Source organism: Alexandromys fortis, unplaced genomic scaffold (genome assembly GCF_014885135.2).
Source record: "Alexandromys fortis isolate MF-2015 unplaced genomic scaffold, M_Fortis_MF-2015_v1.1 scaffold_20, whole genome shotgun sequence".
Classification (NCBI taxonomy): Eukaryota; Metazoa; Chordata; class Mammalia; order Rodentia; family Cricetidae; genus Alexandromys; species Alexandromys fortis.
Window position 1 is genome coordinate 5,539,882 of NW_026067903.1, and position 17,495 is coordinate 5,557,376.

Below are 17,495 nucleotides of genomic sequence, written 5' to 3' on the forward strand. Positions count from 1 at the left end.
CTGACACCTGTGTTCCCACATCCTAGAGCAGTGTTCACGTCGAGAGTAGTGTGACCACCTTGCCCATTTGTCAGGAAGCCCCCCCACCCCACCTCACATGTTCTTTCCCTTGGAGACAGAATCCCCGAGCTTCCACTTATATGGTGTTAGGCTTTGGGTGTCCCCCAAAGGCTCGTGTGCTAAAGGCTTGGCCACCAGGCTATAGCCTGACTGGGAGGTGGTGGAACCTTAAGTTGGTAGTGCCCAGTGGAACTTAGGTTAAGAGGGTTTGCCTTAAAAGGAATATTGGGACTCTGCCTGGTCCCTTTTTCTATTTTTACTTCCTGGTCATGAGGTCTTGTTTTGTTTTTGTCAGTGGCCCAGAACAATGACACTAAGGAACCATTGTCTGAACTCTCTGACACTCTGAGCTGAAATAATTTTCCTTTTTTTTTTTTTTACATTGTTTACCTTGGGTCTTCGGTCATATCAATGGAAAGCTGACAAGCTGCAGGTAGCATAGGACTCCTCTGTACCCAGTTGAGGAACATGATCAGGAATGTCCCAAAAGCCACTGCACGGTGTCCCAGAGCAGCTGTGTCTGCCTTGCAAGCTTTCCCAGGAACATCCCAGGGCCTACTGTCTACTCGGAGAAAAGGGCTCTCTCCTCCATCACGGTAAATCAGAAGGTGCAGTCTCCCTCAAAGAGCCATGTCCTGATTGGTTCAGGAGATCCTCTGTCCCCTGTCCAGCTTGCTTTTACAAGCACAGAGACTCGCCACTGCATGACTTCCCTGTAGGCTTACTTAGGGACATCCCTAAGCCCTGTGCCTCCTCTAGGAGGAGCGATAAACCCTGTATCCTTACCATGGAGTCTGCTAGCAAGGACCTTTAATCCCCTTCCTTATCTTCAGAGTGGAGTAGTGGAGTCTGGGGTCCACTCAGCAGCCTGCACCCTATAGCTCAGGGAGGGAGTCCCTTTACTAGTTTCCTTACCTAGCGATGTATTTAAGAGTGCTCCGAAGGCCTACATGGCTCTCCCTGCTGGCACACCCTGCAGGCTTCCTTAGGAAATCCCCTGCCAATGCCCTCTCCTGGGGGTGGGGGGGCATCCTACCCCTGTACCCACAGCAGCAGCTTCCCAGGAAAGAATGCTTACAAGAAAGTTACAGCTCAGCCCTGTGGCTCCTGTTTCCGCACCCCCAGAGTCCAGGCTACACCAACTCACTTGTTAGCAAGGGTCCTGCCATGTTCTTTCCTTTTTTCACCAGCTCACCCAGGGAAATCTTGAATGCCTCTGATCTTCTCCAGAAGAGCAACAGCCCCCTCTAACCTAGGAGCACCCACAAAGCCCACATCTGCTCATTCCACCATGACAGCCTGCTTGGGAAACCAGAAACCCAGGATTCAATCTCAGAGATCAGTGCTCCCACTGTGCCTCCACTGAGTGCTCACTCAACAGCAAGTTCACTCTAATGCTTCCATAATCCCGTCAGAACAGCGACTATCCCATACCCCTTCCTCATACAACCCGAATGTAGATGGCAGAGTGCCAGAACCCTCAACATCACCTCAAGCTCAGGTCCCTTCCCACCCGTGCTTCAGAGCCCCTTCAGGGTCCTCTGGGAAGTGACCAGTTTCTACTGATGGAGAACCGAAGACGGTGGTTCTCAACCCGTGGGTCGAGACGCCACAGGGTCACCTATCAGATGTATTTGTGCTACAATTCATAGTGATCGCAAAATTACACTTATGAAATATCAACAAAATAACTTTATGGTTGGGGGTCACCACAACATGAGAAACCATACTAAAGGGTCACAGCAGTAGGAAGGTCGAGGACCAGCGACTTAAGGTGCCAGAGATGTACGGTGGCTGAGAGGAGAGAAACTCTCTCAGGTGAGACTCAGCCCTCCATCTCTTAGGCTCAGCTGCCTTCTCCCCTCCTGTCCCTCCACCCTGGCCGCCTAAAACAATGTTGCTGCTCTTACCTGCACACAAGTAGACACCAGTTGTAGAAGACCGGCAGGGCGATGACAGTCAGCCAGCGGTAGTAGATGTTGCTAGAAGGGTCCACCACAATGGCATCCGTCTTCCTTCTGGGAACACAGACATACAGCTCTATGTGTGGGAAGCCTTTGGTACCTAAAGATCTTAACTCAGGAACCCGAGAGCAATTTTAGGTTGACTCTGAAGAAGTGGGGGTCACAACAGGATCTTCTCAGTTCCAGGGGGGTCATATGGATACCTCTGTGGGGAAGACAGGCTGGGAGCCACGTTGGACTTGGAGGTCTCTCCCTCTGGGCTCAACCTCCATAACTGACCATAAAATCTTGATGGTGATGTTTGTTTCCATGTGCCCTGTGGCATCCTTCTTGTCCTTCATCTGGGAATGAAAAGTCAGTGTGGCACTGCGGCTGAGTGCTGGCGAGGGATCAACGGAATGTTGGCCAAGCTTTGTGGCAATGCCAGTTTCTAGGGACCACCCATGCCTTCCGCATAACTGAAGCTGGAAGTGTGTGTGTTAGCACCCAGTGTCTCTGAGGCAGTTCTGCAAGACTGAATTTGGGAGCCCTGGTGTGTCCTGGGGCCCACTCTAACTCTCCCTGCATCTGTGATAAGATGGAGTTACTGATTTCATTATGACTTTCTATTACTCTAGAGGTCTGAGGCAAACCTCTCCATGGAGAAATTAGTGGCTCAGGCTAATGTTTTACAATTTATTATCCGCTTCCACTGGCCCCTGAAAGTTAGTTACATCCAGTCTGAGGCCCGAGACATTTTTGAAGCATTGGGTTATAAACTGAAATCCACATACAAGGCGGAAATGTCATGCAAGGACATGGCATGCCAACTGGCTGAGTAGGTGGTGTTAAGAAGCTAACTGCAATGGTTATGAATGGGGGGCCCCTTCCTGTAACTTAGCACTTGGGAAGCTGAGGCAGGAGGATTAAGCTTAAGATCAGCCTTCTCTAAATAGGACACCCTGTCTGTTCTAGTTTGCTTTCTGCTTCTGTGATAAATATTATTGCCTAATGCAATTTTGGGGGAAAGGAGTTTATTTCTGCTTACACTTCCAGGTCAGGGCAGGAACCTGGAGCAGAAACCATAGGAATAGTTCTCTCTCTGTGTCTCTCTGTCTCTCTCTCTGTCTCTCTCTCTCTGTCTCTCTCTGTCTCTGTCTCTCTCTCTGTCTCTCTCTCTGTCTCTCTCTCTCTGTCTCTCTCTGTCTCTGTCTCTCTCTCTCTCTCTCTCTCTCTCTCTGACTTGCTCAGCTAGCTTTCTCACGCACCCAGGCCCACCAGCATAGGGATAGTGCCGCCCACAGTGGGCTGGATCCTTAGACATCAGTCATTAATCAAGACAGTCCCTCACAGATGTGGCAGTGGGGCTAATTGATCTAGTCAATCCCCCAGTTCAGACTCCCTCAGATGACGTTCGGCTGTGACAGGTTGACAGCTGAAGCTAACTGGGACCCTGTCTGACAAGCCAGAGCAAGACAAACCAAGACAAGCAGACATTAAGGGTTTTTTTTTCTTTTCTTTTTTTTTTTAAAAACATTTTTTAATATTTATTTATTATGTGTACAATATTCTGTCTGTGTGTATGTCTGCAGGCCAGAAGAGGGCACCAGACCTCATTACAGATGGTTGTGAGCCACCATGTGGTTGCTGGGAATTGAACTCAGGACCTTTGGAAGAGCAGGCAATGCTCTTAACCACTGAGCCATCTCTCCAGCTCCCATTAAGGGGTTTTAAATCATAGGTGAATTTGTTTTGTGTACACTGCTATCAGAACCCATGCTTTAAAAGATGAACCTGTTATCTTGTAGAGCTGTAGATGGAAAGTCAAGAATGGGTCTCACCAGATACAAGTCAAACAGAGCTGTGATCTTTTCTGGATGTTTTAGCGGAGCCAGGTTTCCTGCTGCTTGTTTTTAGGGTTGTCAGGACTTGGTTCCCTGCCCCTGTAGGTCTTCGGTTCCCATGTTCTTGCTGGCTGTAACACATGGCGACTCCTAGCTTTACGATACTGTGCTGGGGCTGTGGAGCTGGCTGTGGCTGGGCAAGGTGCACAAGCATTAAGACCAGAGTTTGGATACTTAGAACCCATGTCACAGTTGGGGAGCATGGTGACTGCCTGTAATCCCAGCGCATGGGAGGTAGAGATGGGGGAAGCCTGGAGCAAGGCGGTTTAGAATTCATGAGCTCTGGGTTCATGGAAAGACCCTGCTTCAAAAAACACAGTGGCAAGTGATGAAGGAAGTCGTCTGAGTCAATTTCAGGTCTGTATGTACAAATGTGTGCACCCACACAGACACAGACATATGTGTACACATGCAAGGAAAAGGAGGAGGTAGAGAAGGAAGAAGAAAAGTAGTGTCTGCTGTTTAAACCCTTGAAATCTGCTGTCCTAGTTAGGGTTACCTGTTAACTTGATAGCCCAGAGTCATTTGAGGGAGTCTGAGTTGGGGTGTGCAGACCTGCTGCCACATCTGTGAGAAACTGTCTCGACTGATGATTGATGTGTCCACAGCCCACTGTGGGCAGGACCATCCCTAAGCTGACGGGCCTGGTGTATAAAAAAGGCAGGATTGAGGAATTGCCCAGATCAGGCTGGCCTGTGGCCACGTCTGTGGGGTGTTGTCTTAATTGATGATTGATGTGGAAGAGCCGACCCACTGTGGGTGGCACCATCCCTAGGCTGATGGGCCTAGGTTTATTAAAAAGAGGAAGAAGGGCCAGACAGTGGTGGCATACAATGTTAATCCCAGCACTTGGGAGGCAGAGACAGGTGGATCTCTGTGAGTTCGAGGCCAGCCTGGTCTACAGAGTGAGTTCCAGGACAGGCTCCAAAGCTACACAGAGAAACCTTGTCTTGAAAAACAAACAAAAAAGAAAGAAAAGAAAAAGAAAGAGGAAAAAAAGGAAAAGGCACAGCAGCAGGAGCAACTGTGCCATTTCTTAGTTTCTAGCGGCATTTCCATCCTCGATGTGAGCTGTTATTATTAAAGTTTTGTCAAGAAATACAGGTTTTAAATTCAGCTTAAGCCCGAGGATGGCTTCACAAAGGAGTTCTATAACCGACTTCAGAGCAGGAGTCATAGGAAGCTTCATCTAGCAAATTACACATTGGCCACCGGACACCAACAGGACAAAGTGCCAAGCTCCAGCCAATGGAGTTGCCTCCGTACCTCATCCCTGGCCATAAACGCTGCCTAATTGCTCCACGCTACAGCTCTGAGATTCCGTTTGTTTTGGGGGCCACCTGATTACAGAATTGTGGATGAAACAGAATTGAGATATTAAAAATGACCTTATCTTTTGATAGTGGATAGGAAAAAAGATTCTTCAATCTGTTAACCAAGAAGCACAAAAGACAAGGAGCTCTGTCCCCTTTATCTACTGGAGTGTTTTGTCGGCCTTCAGCGGCTTAACGAGTGTCACCAGCAGAGGGCACTGCCCACAAGCTTATTGGGCCCACTTGATGCTGCACAGTGCCTCGGCTTGTTTTGGTCAGGCTTTGAATTATAGGCTTTAACTTTTCAAAATCCCTGCTACCCAATGGTTGAGGACCTAGCCCAGCACCAACCAACTGAACCCCTAGATCTACCCATCACTGCCCCCCCCCCAATGCCATAAAGATATACACTCGCAGAATACTGCTGGTTTGAACTGAGAGCAGTTTGATCTGAAAGAGAGAAGTTATACCATGTTTAGGGACCAAATGACAATTCTAGAAATGGGAAAGAGACGGGAATCAAGAGGCCCAGAGGAAGCTGTCATCTGTGGTCTGAAGGAACTAAAGTTCTACTCAAAGAACGGAGTGGGAAGAAAGTAAGTGCCAAGCTCTGGCCCTTTGTCAATGGCAAGTCAAGCAATTGGTATTTCTTTCTGATGCCGATGGCTCGCCTACATCTTCAGTGAGGACATTCCAAAGAGGCAGAAGCTGCAGACCAGTGTGCCCATGCATGCCTGCTGTCACTTGTGGGCAATCTCATTCCCACTCACACAGCCCCAGGGCTCTTGTGTGGCATTCTAATGCTCACACACTGAACTCATCTGCCAGCTCAGGATCTGTGGCAGAACCTAGTCACAGCAGGTCACCCATTCAAGAGGCTGGTCACCCTTTGAGGGAGGAAGTTTTCTCCTTAGGTCACTCTGATGGTTCCCTCAAGATTAGCTCAGGTCAGCCTTAAAACAGAGGCATTTTCCTGGTTGCCAGGACCTTGCCGTTGTAGCATGGAAAATGCATGCTTCTAGCCAAGGAGATCACCCACTGCTCTGCAAAGGCATTCCAAATCTGCACCCTTGAATATGTAGTGATAGAGGGTATCAAAGCTGAAAGGATTCATCCCCTGAAAGCCCTTGCCTTCCTAGATGAGGGAGACAAAGAACAAGTAAGAAGAGCTCCATAGAGAGATCATCCAAACTTGTCCCTTCTGCCCCTCTGCCCTGGGTTTCCACAAAAGGAAGGATGCTAGAATGGGTTTCTAGTGTTTGGAGAAGGAGGTGAGCAGGAGTAGAAGGGAGAGGCAAAGTGGGGTTCTATGCAGGGGTAGGGTGGTGGGTGGGGTGGCTCCTGGGACTGGGGGAAAGTGAAAGCCAGTATAGTATGCTTGGCTGGGGCTTGGGTACTTACCCCGCCTGTGAGCCGTTACAAGTGTTAGCATCATTTCTGGCCATGGGTTAGGCCAATGGGAATGGTTTCAATGACTCAGGTCCGTTTTGCCTGAGGCGACTCTGCCAGGAACCCTACCCACTTCTCTCTAGCCTTTCTGTTCACAACTGTTTGCTCATAGGGTATTGTTATTGTCGGGGACAAAGTGATTGTGCGTGTGTGTGTGTGTGTGTGTGTGTGTCTGTGTGTGTATACCAATGGCAAACACATCTCCACGCTTAGGCTTATGTCCCCTCTGCTCCCAACCCTATGGCCCCATCTGTGATCTACCCAGGAATATGGTAGAAGGTAGGGACTGGTTTGTCACACATTAGATACTCCCTGTCGCGGCATTCTACAGGTCTTATTCTCAAGCGACTGCTGCCAGGAGAAGCTTTTGACACAAGAGGTAAGAAAGTCAGGGGGCCTCATAGAGCCTTAAAAAGGTCTCTTGCCAATACCAGCATTCTCTGTAGATGGCTCATAGGAGACGACAGCAGGGATCAGGCGGAGATGCCTCAGCCAGACTAAAGGGGCTTTCTCTGTGCTATATTCTGGCTATCTTTGCCGGAGACTTCCTCCCCCCGTTTAAGATGTGGCCTTGGCTGCTTGCTTCTGGGTTGTTCTCCTCATCTGAAAAGTCCTCAGTGCCTTGCAACTCCTGGGAGACGATGGAGAGAACACCCTGGGGGACAGTGGCCCTACTTCTACAGTGATAGACCCACACAAAGAAAGTGTACCCCTACTTTCATAATGACAGATCCACACAGAGGAAGTATCTCAGTAGATGTTTTGCTTTGCAGTTGGGACTTGGTCCCCCAAAATTCAAAGCCCCTCCCCTTCTATGAAGCCCCCCTCCCCCATGCATCATCACATTCATCTGCCACCCTGAGCCTTCTGTGAGTGGCCAGGTAGCATCAGCCTAGCCCTAAGTGGTTCTCACCCAGTCCTCCACTTCTTTGGTCACACTGGGGTTATGTATTGAGTACAACATCCATCTCCATTGGCCTAAGGTTGCAAGAGGATACTTTAATCAGATTATCTAAGGAAGTCTTTGTTTACTCCAAAGAAATTGAGCCAGCCCAGCTAGTTATAGAAAGTTCCAGACTTCCTTCCCCTGAGAAGCAAGCAAGTGCAGAGGGCAGTGGTCCCACTGTGTACTTTTCTGGGCCTGTTGTAGTGCCCAGATCACCATCCTGCTCAGGGACAAACAAAAGGCTAGTAATTCTTTTCTGGGCTGGGGTGGAGCTCAGTTTAGAGAGAGCTTGCTTGAGCATACACAAAGCCCTTGGTTTGATCTTTAGCACTGCAAAAACCCAGTGTGGCCATGCATACTGGAAACCCCAGGGCTGTCCAGGCAGAGGCAAGAGGATCAGAAAACTCAAAGTCGTCCTCAACAATATAGAGCTTGAGGCTCAAATGTGAAGGGCAGAGTATGAGATTCTGCCCTTCCCCAAAAAACTGTCCCCATCCCTAAGGTCTCCTCTTCCCGACCTGTTTGTCATCTCTCCTGTTTCTACGTCTTCCTACAATCAGGGTCTTCAGTGGCTGTTCTGCTCCTGTCCTACCCAGTACCCAGGAACCACAAGGGTTTGTAGCTGCAGCCTGTGTGGACCCTCACACATGAACACGCCTCTCCAGTGAGTCCTTTAATCTCAGTTGGGGACCTTGATACCTTTTGCGATGGTTTGAGTAAGAATGGCCCTCATGAGCTCATATATTTGAATGCTTGGGCACCAGAAAGCTGAACTCTTGATAGGATTAGTAAGATTAGGAGGTGTGGCCTTGTTGGAAGAAATTGGAGGAAGCGTGTCACCAGGTGTGGGCTTTGAGGTTTTAAAAGCACATGCCAGGCCCACAGTCTCTCTTTCTGGCTATAGATCAGGAAGTAGCTCTCAACTACCTCTCCAGCACCACACCTGCCTGCTACCATGTTTTCTGCCATCATGCCCCCTGCCATGATAATAGAATAATCCTCTGAGCCTGTAGCTAAACCCCAATTAAATGCTTTTTTGTTTGTTTTTCGAGGCAGGGTTTCTCTGTAGCTTTGGAGCCCGTCCAGGAACTAGCTCTTGTAGACCAGGCTGGCTTCTAATTCACAGAGATCCACCTGCCTCTGCCTCCCAAATGCTGGGATTAAAGGCATGCACCACCACCTGGCTAAATGTTTTCTTTTATAAGAGTTGCCTTGGCCATGATGTCTCTTTATAACAATAGAACACTGAAGGTACCTTTCTTCAGTTTCTTCAGCACATAAGACTGAATCTGGCTTTACTGCAGTATCCACCAAAAAGAAAAGTCCCTGAATACTTGTGAGATGTGTGTGAGAGAGAGAGAAAGAGTCAGAAGACAACCTCAGTGTCATTTCTCAAGTATCACACACCATTAATCTTTTTCTTTGTTTCCTTTGTCTTTATTTATGTGTGCAGGTGTTTTGCCTGCATGTATATGTGTGTATGGTGTACATGCAGTGCTGGTGTGATGTGGGATTCCCCTCTGTGTGCTATGAATACCAATGGTTAATAAGGGACTGGTGTGGGTCTTCGCAGGGCATAATATAGGTAGGCAGGGAAAAAACTAAGCTGAATGCTGGGAGAAAGGAAGGTGGAATCAGGAAGAAGCCATGCAGTCCTGCCAGAGCCAGATGGAACTTTACCCAGTAAGCCACAGCCATGTGGTGATACACAGACTACTAGAAATGGGTTAAATTAACATGTAAGAGTTAGTAAATAAGAAGCTAGAGCTAATGGGCCAAGCAGTGATTTAAATAATATAATAATTTCTGTGTAATTATTTTGGGACTGAGCAGTGGGAACCAACAAGCAGATATATTTCAACAAATTGGCACCAATGTGGCCAACTAAATCCATGTAAAACCTGAGAGGACTTGCAAAGGAATTCTAGACACTAAAAAGCAAAGTTTAGTCTCAATTTTTTTCTAATGGGCTTTGCTTGCTGGCAGCATACTATAGCTCCTTTAAGAGAAGTTTTTCTGATTCAGCAGTAGCAGAAAAAAAGTTGCTTTATGCAGGGTGGGGTCAGGATTACATGAGACTGGGAACTCTGGTCAGGGGCTTCCTGGACTCTGGATGGGGAATATTAGGGCATGTAGTTTTCCCTGAAGGACACATGCTTTCTTTTAAAAGTGACTCACAGGGATGGTGATTGGGGTCTCCTCAGGGCATCAAGCTGAACCCATGTGCTTCTTTGGTGTCTCAGCTGGTATGCAGGTGGTATGTAGTTGGTGTGCAGGTGGTGTGCATTTGGTGTGCAGGTGGTGTGCATTTGGTGTGCAGGTGGTGTGCAGCTGGTGTGCAGGTGGTGTGCAGCTGGTGAGTAGTTAGTGTGCAGCCAGTGTGCAGCTAGCTCTCTTCTTTTTTCTGTTTCTTACCCTCTGTCTGGTGGTTCCTGTCCACCTGGGTTGGGCTGGGCATTGTTTTCCCTGCTGGACACCTCATTCAGCTCAGTTCCCTGGAATCGATCCAAGAAGGCATCAGGTCTCTGGTCCTCATGATGTAAGTGCCTGGCAGCCCACGTACGAAGTGAGATGATGAGGCGTGACACCCTGAGAGGGGAAAGGACAGACAGTGACTAGAGAAGCAGAGGTGACCAGTGGAGGTGAGGCTGGGGGCCTGTGGCTCAGGCTTCTGTCTCTCCTATGCCCTTTCCTCTCCTTCTCCGTTCCCTCTCCAGCCCAGGGCAGAGCCTCATTGATAAATGATGCTGTCTCTTTATTACGACTTTGCCCTTTCAGCTCTCCCACAGCCACGCTCCCTCCAGTGGGGCAGCAGCAAGCATTTCTACTCATTATTCCTTTTGCCCAAAGCAGATCTCTTGTTAGGGTTGCTAAATGAGAACTGGAAAGTTCATCAGTTAAGGGCTCTTGCTGCTCTTGAAGCAGACCCAGGTTTGGTTCCAAACAGATGACAACATTTATGATTCCAGTTCTAAGGAATCTGATGCCCTCATCTAAATTCTATGGGCACGAGACACTCACATGGCACAGTACATACATGCCAGGCAAGATGCTCATACACATAAAGTTAAAAAATGAAACCTTTGAAAAATATTGCTAGGCATAGGAACAGTGAAAGCATACAATCCTTGGGGTTTAAATATGGAATGCCCCCCCCCATAGGTTCATGTGCTTGAGCACTTGGTCTCCAGCTGGTAACCCTGTTTGGAAAGATTGGGCGACTGTTAGCAAGTAGAGTCACGCTAGAGAAAGCCTTACTGGAGGCAGGCATTGATGTTTTATGCCTAGCCCCATGTCCCTTTGTTTTCTGCTTCCCAACTACTTATACAGTGTTCAGCTCCCCCAACCCCGTGCCACCCTCGCTGTGATGGAACTGTAAGTCATAATAAACCCTCTTCCCTTAAGTGGCTTCTTGTCAGGTATGTGCTCAGACAATGGACGATATTATGAATATAACCCTCAAATAAGGCTAAATTTAGAGCAAAGAGTAAAGGAACAAGCATCCACTTTGTGAGTGCGAGTCCACCCCCTCACAAACCTATTAATTTTTTCTCATAAGCTCCAGTACTGCGTTCAGGCTGGTGCAGAAGTACCTTCCCAACGTGTCTAATCCCTATCCTAATATCAATCAGACCCTGCTAGGAGCAGGCTATGGGGTCAGTCCCTGAGACCGCAGCCCATGTCTCCAGAGCTTATAGCTGGAACATTCTTTGAGAAGCCTGCCCCTGCCTTGCCTCCCACCTCCTGTGTTTCCACTAGAGAAGGAGAAGATAGACTCAACCTCATTTCTCTGCTTTAGATTTTAATTCTTAGCATTTGTGTGTGTGTGGGGGGGGTGTGTGTGCGCACACGCACGCATGCTCCTGTTTATGTGCACACCATATAAGGGTGTTATGAGACAGCCCATGTGAGTGCTGGGAACTGAACCTGGGTACTTTGTAAGAGCAGCCGGTATTCTTAACATTGAGCCTTTTCTCAAGCCCTCCTTCCCTCTGCCTCTGTTTTTCTGCTTTTGCTTCCTCTGGTTTCCTCCACATCATATCTATAGAGACTTCCACAGATGGTGTTTTTAATACAATCAGCCCTAAGCAACTTGCTATCAAGTCATGAAATGCTAAGTACCTTGACCCTAATTATACGCTTGCAATATCGAAGCAAGAAAGCAACCCTCACACGATGCTGGGATTGGTTTGCGTAGACATATTTTGAGGGGTCCTGTGGGAGCTGCTCTCGGCTCTGGACTCTGTCCCTGCCTATCCTCTGCTAAGGGAACAGAAGGAAGGTCATTCCCCCCCCCCCCACTCCCTCCAGCTCCAGTCAGCAGGATCAGACAAGGGGCCCACAGTGCATCGCCCCTGCTGCTGAACAACCGACAGCTCCACGGTGCTGGAGCTGGGCGTTTCACTCAAGGTCGTTTTCAACCCTGTGCCTGATGACATGTGATCCAAGAGAGCCAGAAATGAGTGAGAAGTGGAGAAGGAGGCACAAAGTTCGTGAAAACCTACAGGACAAGGAAGCAGATGACAGCTGCCTCCCAGCCCCCTCCTCTGCCTCCTTGGCTCCATCTTCACCTCAGACCACATGGCTGTCCTGAAACAGTGCCCTGTCCTGTATACCTGAGATCCTTTTCATTTACACTGACTTGAAGACACTCTTCTTCTCTGCAGCCAGACACTTGTTTTATTAATACACAACACTGGAAACCATTTCAATACCCAGCTACAGCCAGCTCCTTAAAAACCATGATAGAGGGACGGAGGAGAAGGCTTAGTAAATAAAGTTCTGGCCATGCAAGTTCAAGGACCCCGATTTCGGATCCCAGCAGGGATAGCATGTGTCTGTTATCTCAGCACTGAGAGACAGAGACCAGAGGAGCTCTGGAGAGCAGTGGCTGGCCAGTGACCTTCAAATTCAGTAAGAGATTTAAGGTGGACAGCAACGGAGAAAGACTCTCTCTCTTTCTCCCAAGCACCCCTACCCCCAGGGGTAGCATAACATTTTCTACAATTAAGAATACAATGAATAAATAGATAAATAAATAAGAGAAATGAGTAAATATCTATTTACTTGGCAATCGGCTTAACTAACACTATAGATGCACAGCTGTAAAACTGTGGTGTTGGCTTAAGAAAATGGCTGGAAAGTAATGAACCCAGCATCCATGGAGCCATGGGTGGCTGCCGGGAATGGTACAGCTCCACGGAGCCAGCGCTGTTAGAAGTGTTTTCAGATAAGGCTCGGAAGGGCGGGATGACTTTCCTTATGTGCTACTGCTGTTAAAGCCAGGTACAGATGTCTCCAAGGGGAGGTAATGCTTAGAGATTTGCTAATCTGCCTGGCGCTTTTGCAAGGATGCATGCTACAGAGTCTAGATGTACTGAGGAACCTAGAAACCTTCCAGAGCTGCTTCAGAAAACACCATCCTCAGCACATCACTGTGTCCATCCAGGGTCCTCTCACAGTGACCCACACTTACATGGCCTCTTTTGGACTTGTTCTGTGTCCTTCCAGGACTGAGAAGCACCCAATACTATTTTTATTAAAGTAATTTCCAAACTAAAGCTATTTTTCTTCGGCTTGTCTGAGCTCGGAACATCTGGCTCAAGAGGACAGAAGTTAGTTACTGATAGATTTTCGGGTGCTCGGATACTTGCCTGTTCTGCGAATCTTCAACCATATCTAATACACCTTCCAAGGCATCTCCACATTCTTTCTGTCTCACTCTCTCTTTTCCCAAAGTAAAGATTGCGGAGGGTCCTTTACCTGGCTGGCCCCTGGCTCGTGAATAAGCTCCGTGCCGATCCAGCCAGTCCCTGTGTCTCCATGGCGATCCCTGGCTGCAGTGTGGAAGATGTCTCCTCACATGGTGAGTGAGACCTAGCAAATTAAATATACAGCATGCTAATTGATTTCCAGCTCATCCATCTCCCAGAGAGTCAGGAGTGAGATGGGCGGATGCCCGCAGCAGGAGGAAAGACACCGTTGCAGATTCTCAAACCAAAGATCCCCTACTTCTGCCTGTCACAAATCTGGACCCCTGAGAGGAAAATGATCCTTTCTTTTACATTTATTTATTTGGTGTGTATGTGTGCATGTGCATGTGTGCACATGCAAGTGTGAAGGTCAGGGGGACAACTTGTGGGTGTATGTCCTGTCCTTCCACACGTGTGTCCCAGGGATTGAACTCAGGTTCTCAGCCTTGGCAGCAAGCACCTTTACCCACTGAGCCATATTGTCAGTTCTAAGAGGCACTTTCTTTACAGCAATTCCGACCAAGGAGAGATTTTGATCAGTTACTGTATATGAGTTAAGTGAAGGCTGAGGGGACAAACAACAGGTGCCGGCATGGTCTCCAACAGAGATTGGGGTCAGGAGAAGTCCCAGTGCCTGCCATCTTGGACCATAGCCGATGTTTCCATGCAATGCTTCTGGAACAAAGATTTTTACTTCCAACATATCACAGACTTCTGCATCTGGTCTACCTCCTTCTAGAAGCCTCCCTTCCTACTCTGTGTGCTATAGGTGCATTTTCTTGATAGTTCCACACGTGTCTGGTAGCCTTCTTACAACTCTAGACCCTTGCATGGATTTGGCCTACCCCTCCAAGCAGAGTTAAAACAATTTGAGCAGTGTTGTCAAGAGCAAATTCACTCACCCTTTGCTAAACCCTGTCTCTGTCCCCAGCAATGCAGTAAAGGGGAGCCTCTCCAACTGTGCATGCAGGGAGGACAGCCCGTGTGTCCATAGGGCAGGTGACCACGCTGGTAGTGGAGCCTGGTATCTGACAACTACCTCGACTAAGACCAAGATTGTGCCCGGGAGCGTTTGTCTTTCTTTTTAAAAACCTCCTAAGGCTGAATCTGACCAGCCTGATTAAAAGTCAGCCTGGCAGGCTTCCCCCCCCTCCCCTCCCTCCCCCTCAGGGATCTGCACTTCACTCGGTGACTCTTGGAGGAAACCCAGCAAGGCAAATTAATTCTATCACGTGGCCTATTCCAGACTAATCCGCTTTCTTAACAAGGTGGTTGAAGAGGCAAACATTAAGTCTAGGGAAAGCCTCACTCCACGGTGAGAGATTAGAGTCCTTGGATGCCAGGTGCTGAGTCCCCTCTAGCAGCAAGCCCCCCACAGTGATGGGGTGTGTGCAGGTGGAGTGGGGTAAGGGCGCATTTCTATGCTATGTCTGATCTAGGATGTCTTTGGATAGCCAAATGGCCAGCACACAGCCCCTTCTCCCAGCTTCCTCCCAGCAAGGTCACTTTTAAGCTGGAACCACATGGAGGTAGACAGCCTATGGTGTTGGCCATCTTCAGTGATGGGGACCTGTACAGTGTCTGGCTGTTCAGGTCACAGACCCCATTCATTCCTCCTCAGGTTCAAGTCTTTCCTCATCACAGCCAACTCACTGTGACCACGTTCCTGAGGTCTAGCTTGGCCATGCAGGAAAATCAAGAACACCTGATGATTACTGGGGCCAGCCCAAGGAAGTATGTGTTTGTATGTTGTTGGTAGCTATAAGCCAAGTCCCAAAGCCTTACAATGCAAGTGGCTGGTGACTCCAATGTCCTTAAGTTGCATATGTGTGACTGATACTTTTTTTTTAAGATAGATGGGGAGACCTGATATTCAGCTCTTAAAAAAAAAATATCAGTTCAGGTCTCCCCATCTATCTGACTCATGTGATGTGACTCATGTGATGTTTATGTAATGTTTGAGATCTTTGGGATACGAAGGAATCATTCTTGTGTCATCTCCCAACATGACTGCAAATACAACAAACCGCACACCATTGATTGACAGCTTACGGTGTATCAGTTGCAACCAGTTTACCACGTATCTGTGCAAGGATGCTGGGAGAGAGGGGGAAATGAAAGTCCAGAGGGCTTACGTAACTTCCCTGGGGTCACAAGGCCAAACGGCAAAGGGGCAATTCTGATGTCCTTCCACCCTGTTTCAAGGGCTGCCCTCATCACAACCGTGGATCTGCCCCGTGTGTTTCAACTGACAGTGTAAATGCAAACAAAGTTGAATAGAACACGGCTGAGGGTGAATTCCTGCAGCATGCTGTCAGAGACACTGCTCTGACTCGCCTGGCTGCCTTCCACGGGTAGGGCTCGATTTTCAAACCGCTGGATACGAGTGTCCCTTTGTACCCTTGAGAGTCAACTCACGTCTTCCCAGGGCACCCAGAAGAGGCACTGCCAGGGGCCCTGCTGTACTGCACCTGCTGAGGTTGCCCTCCTGACATTCTGTAGACAGTTAAGGCAAGAGGAAGATCCCATGGCGCCTTGGTCAGTTTTAGGAGGTACCGTCAGGGGCAAAGCTTATCTTTCTCGAGTCTTAGAATCTGAAAAGTTAGCATGCCCTGGAAGGTGGGTAACGGCTAATGCTGAGAGCTCCGTCAGAGCATGTGTGTCTGGAAGATCCAGAGGCAGCTCTAAGGACGGAAGTGTTCTGGCTCACCGTCCGCTCTACCAGCGCTAGGCTCCATGCGGCCCAGCCAGTATTTCTACTCAGTCTCTCATCTGTTCATTGTCTGGTACCAGACCTCCTGGCATATTTAGCGAAGGAACGAAAATTAAGCTATGTGAGGTGGGCAAGGCAGAGCAGTGAGATGCTGCATACAGACTGTCTTACTGCTGCCTTCAGGGTAGGTGGCAGGGTGAACAAGCAGGAGGCTGGATTTAATTTCTTATTCCAGCACCTGTTCGGTGGGTAGCCTGAGGGCTGGTCACTCATCCTCTCATAACTTAAGTGTTCTGATCTTCATAAAGAAAGAAAAATGTGGCAGACGCGGCGGGCGGAGACCTGCAGACACCTGCGAGTAGCCTGCGAGGGCTGCTACCCTCTGCTGGGGCTGCTCCTCCACTGCTGAGACCTCTCTCTCCCAGGCATTTCCCAGATTACGACCAGGGTCTTCCTTCACTGCCCCTCCCTTCTGCTGGGTGAGGAATCACCAAGTTTAGCCTGTTTGAGCGCTGGATAGGGAGCTCAGTGCAGAGGGCAGCAGGAGTTTCTCTGTTTTGGTGGCTGGCCTGCAGAGGGGTAGGCCTTTTGTTGGTGAGGTCCCTGGCAAACCGGGAGCCTGGTCCTGGTCCTGAAGACCCTTCTGAGTAGTGAAAGAGATCTCGGCCAGCGGCGGGACCCAAGAAACAAAGAGAAGGAATTTTGTAAGCGGGACCCCTGGCCAGCAGGAAAACCTGTTCCTGTTTTAAAAGACACAGTAGAAAGCATCCATAGGACGAGATGGGCAGGTGCCAAGGCAAGAATTCACCCAACAATCTGAAAAACAACATGAAAAGACCAGAACCCAATGATCTTAAAACAGAAGGACTTGAACACCCTAACACAGAAGAAGTGGAAAAAATTGACTTTATTAAAGCAATAGAGTCCCTTAAACAACATGTAAAAAACACCCTTATAGAGATGGATGAGAAGTATAACAAAAAGTTTGAAGAATTGAGTAAATACGTACATGAGACCCTGGAAACCAAGAAAAAACGAACAAACAGGTAATGGAAACAGTTCAAGAATTGAAAACTGAAATGGAAGCAAGGAAGAAAACACAAACTGAGGACCAGCTGGATATGGAAAATCTAGGTCAACGAGCAGAGTCTACAGAAACAAGTATAATCAATAGAATACAAGAGATAGAAGAAAGAATCTCAGATTCTGAGGACACCATAGAGAAAATAAACGCACTGATCAAAGAAAACAGCAAAGCCAACAAATACTCATCACAAAACATTCAGGAAATATGGGAAACAATAAAAAGACCAAACCTAAGAATAATAGGAATAGAAGAAGAAGAGTCACAGCTCAAAGGCCCAGAAAATATTTTTTAACAAAATTATGGAAAAAAACTTTCCCAACATAAAGA

General features: G+C 48.2%; 1 protein-coding gene across 3 annotated transcripts in view; it reads right to left on the reverse strand.

Annotated features, from left to right (window-relative positions):
• The window catches only part of Cnga3 (cyclic nucleotide gated channel subunit alpha 3), a 36,690-nt gene that overhangs the window by 6,188 nt on the left and 13,007 nt on the right, over positions 1 to 17,495 (reverse strand). The window contains exons 2-5 of one of the 3 annotated variants that reach the window (XM_050134719.1): positions 13,379 to 13,492; positions 10,031 to 10,204; positions 5,593 to 5,598; positions 1,971 to 2,078 (exon numbers count right to left, since the gene is read on the reverse strand). In XM_050134719.1, the coding sequence (XP_049990676.1) occupies positions 1,971 to 2,078; positions 5,593 to 5,598; positions 10,031 to 10,204; positions 13,379 to 13,492 (402 nt within the window). The remainder of the gene's footprint in view (positions 1 to 1,970; positions 2,079 to 5,592; positions 5,599 to 10,030; positions 10,205 to 13,378; positions 13,493 to 17,495) is intronic. The other 2 variants (XM_050134720.1, XM_050134718.1) reach the window with 2 other exon arrangements.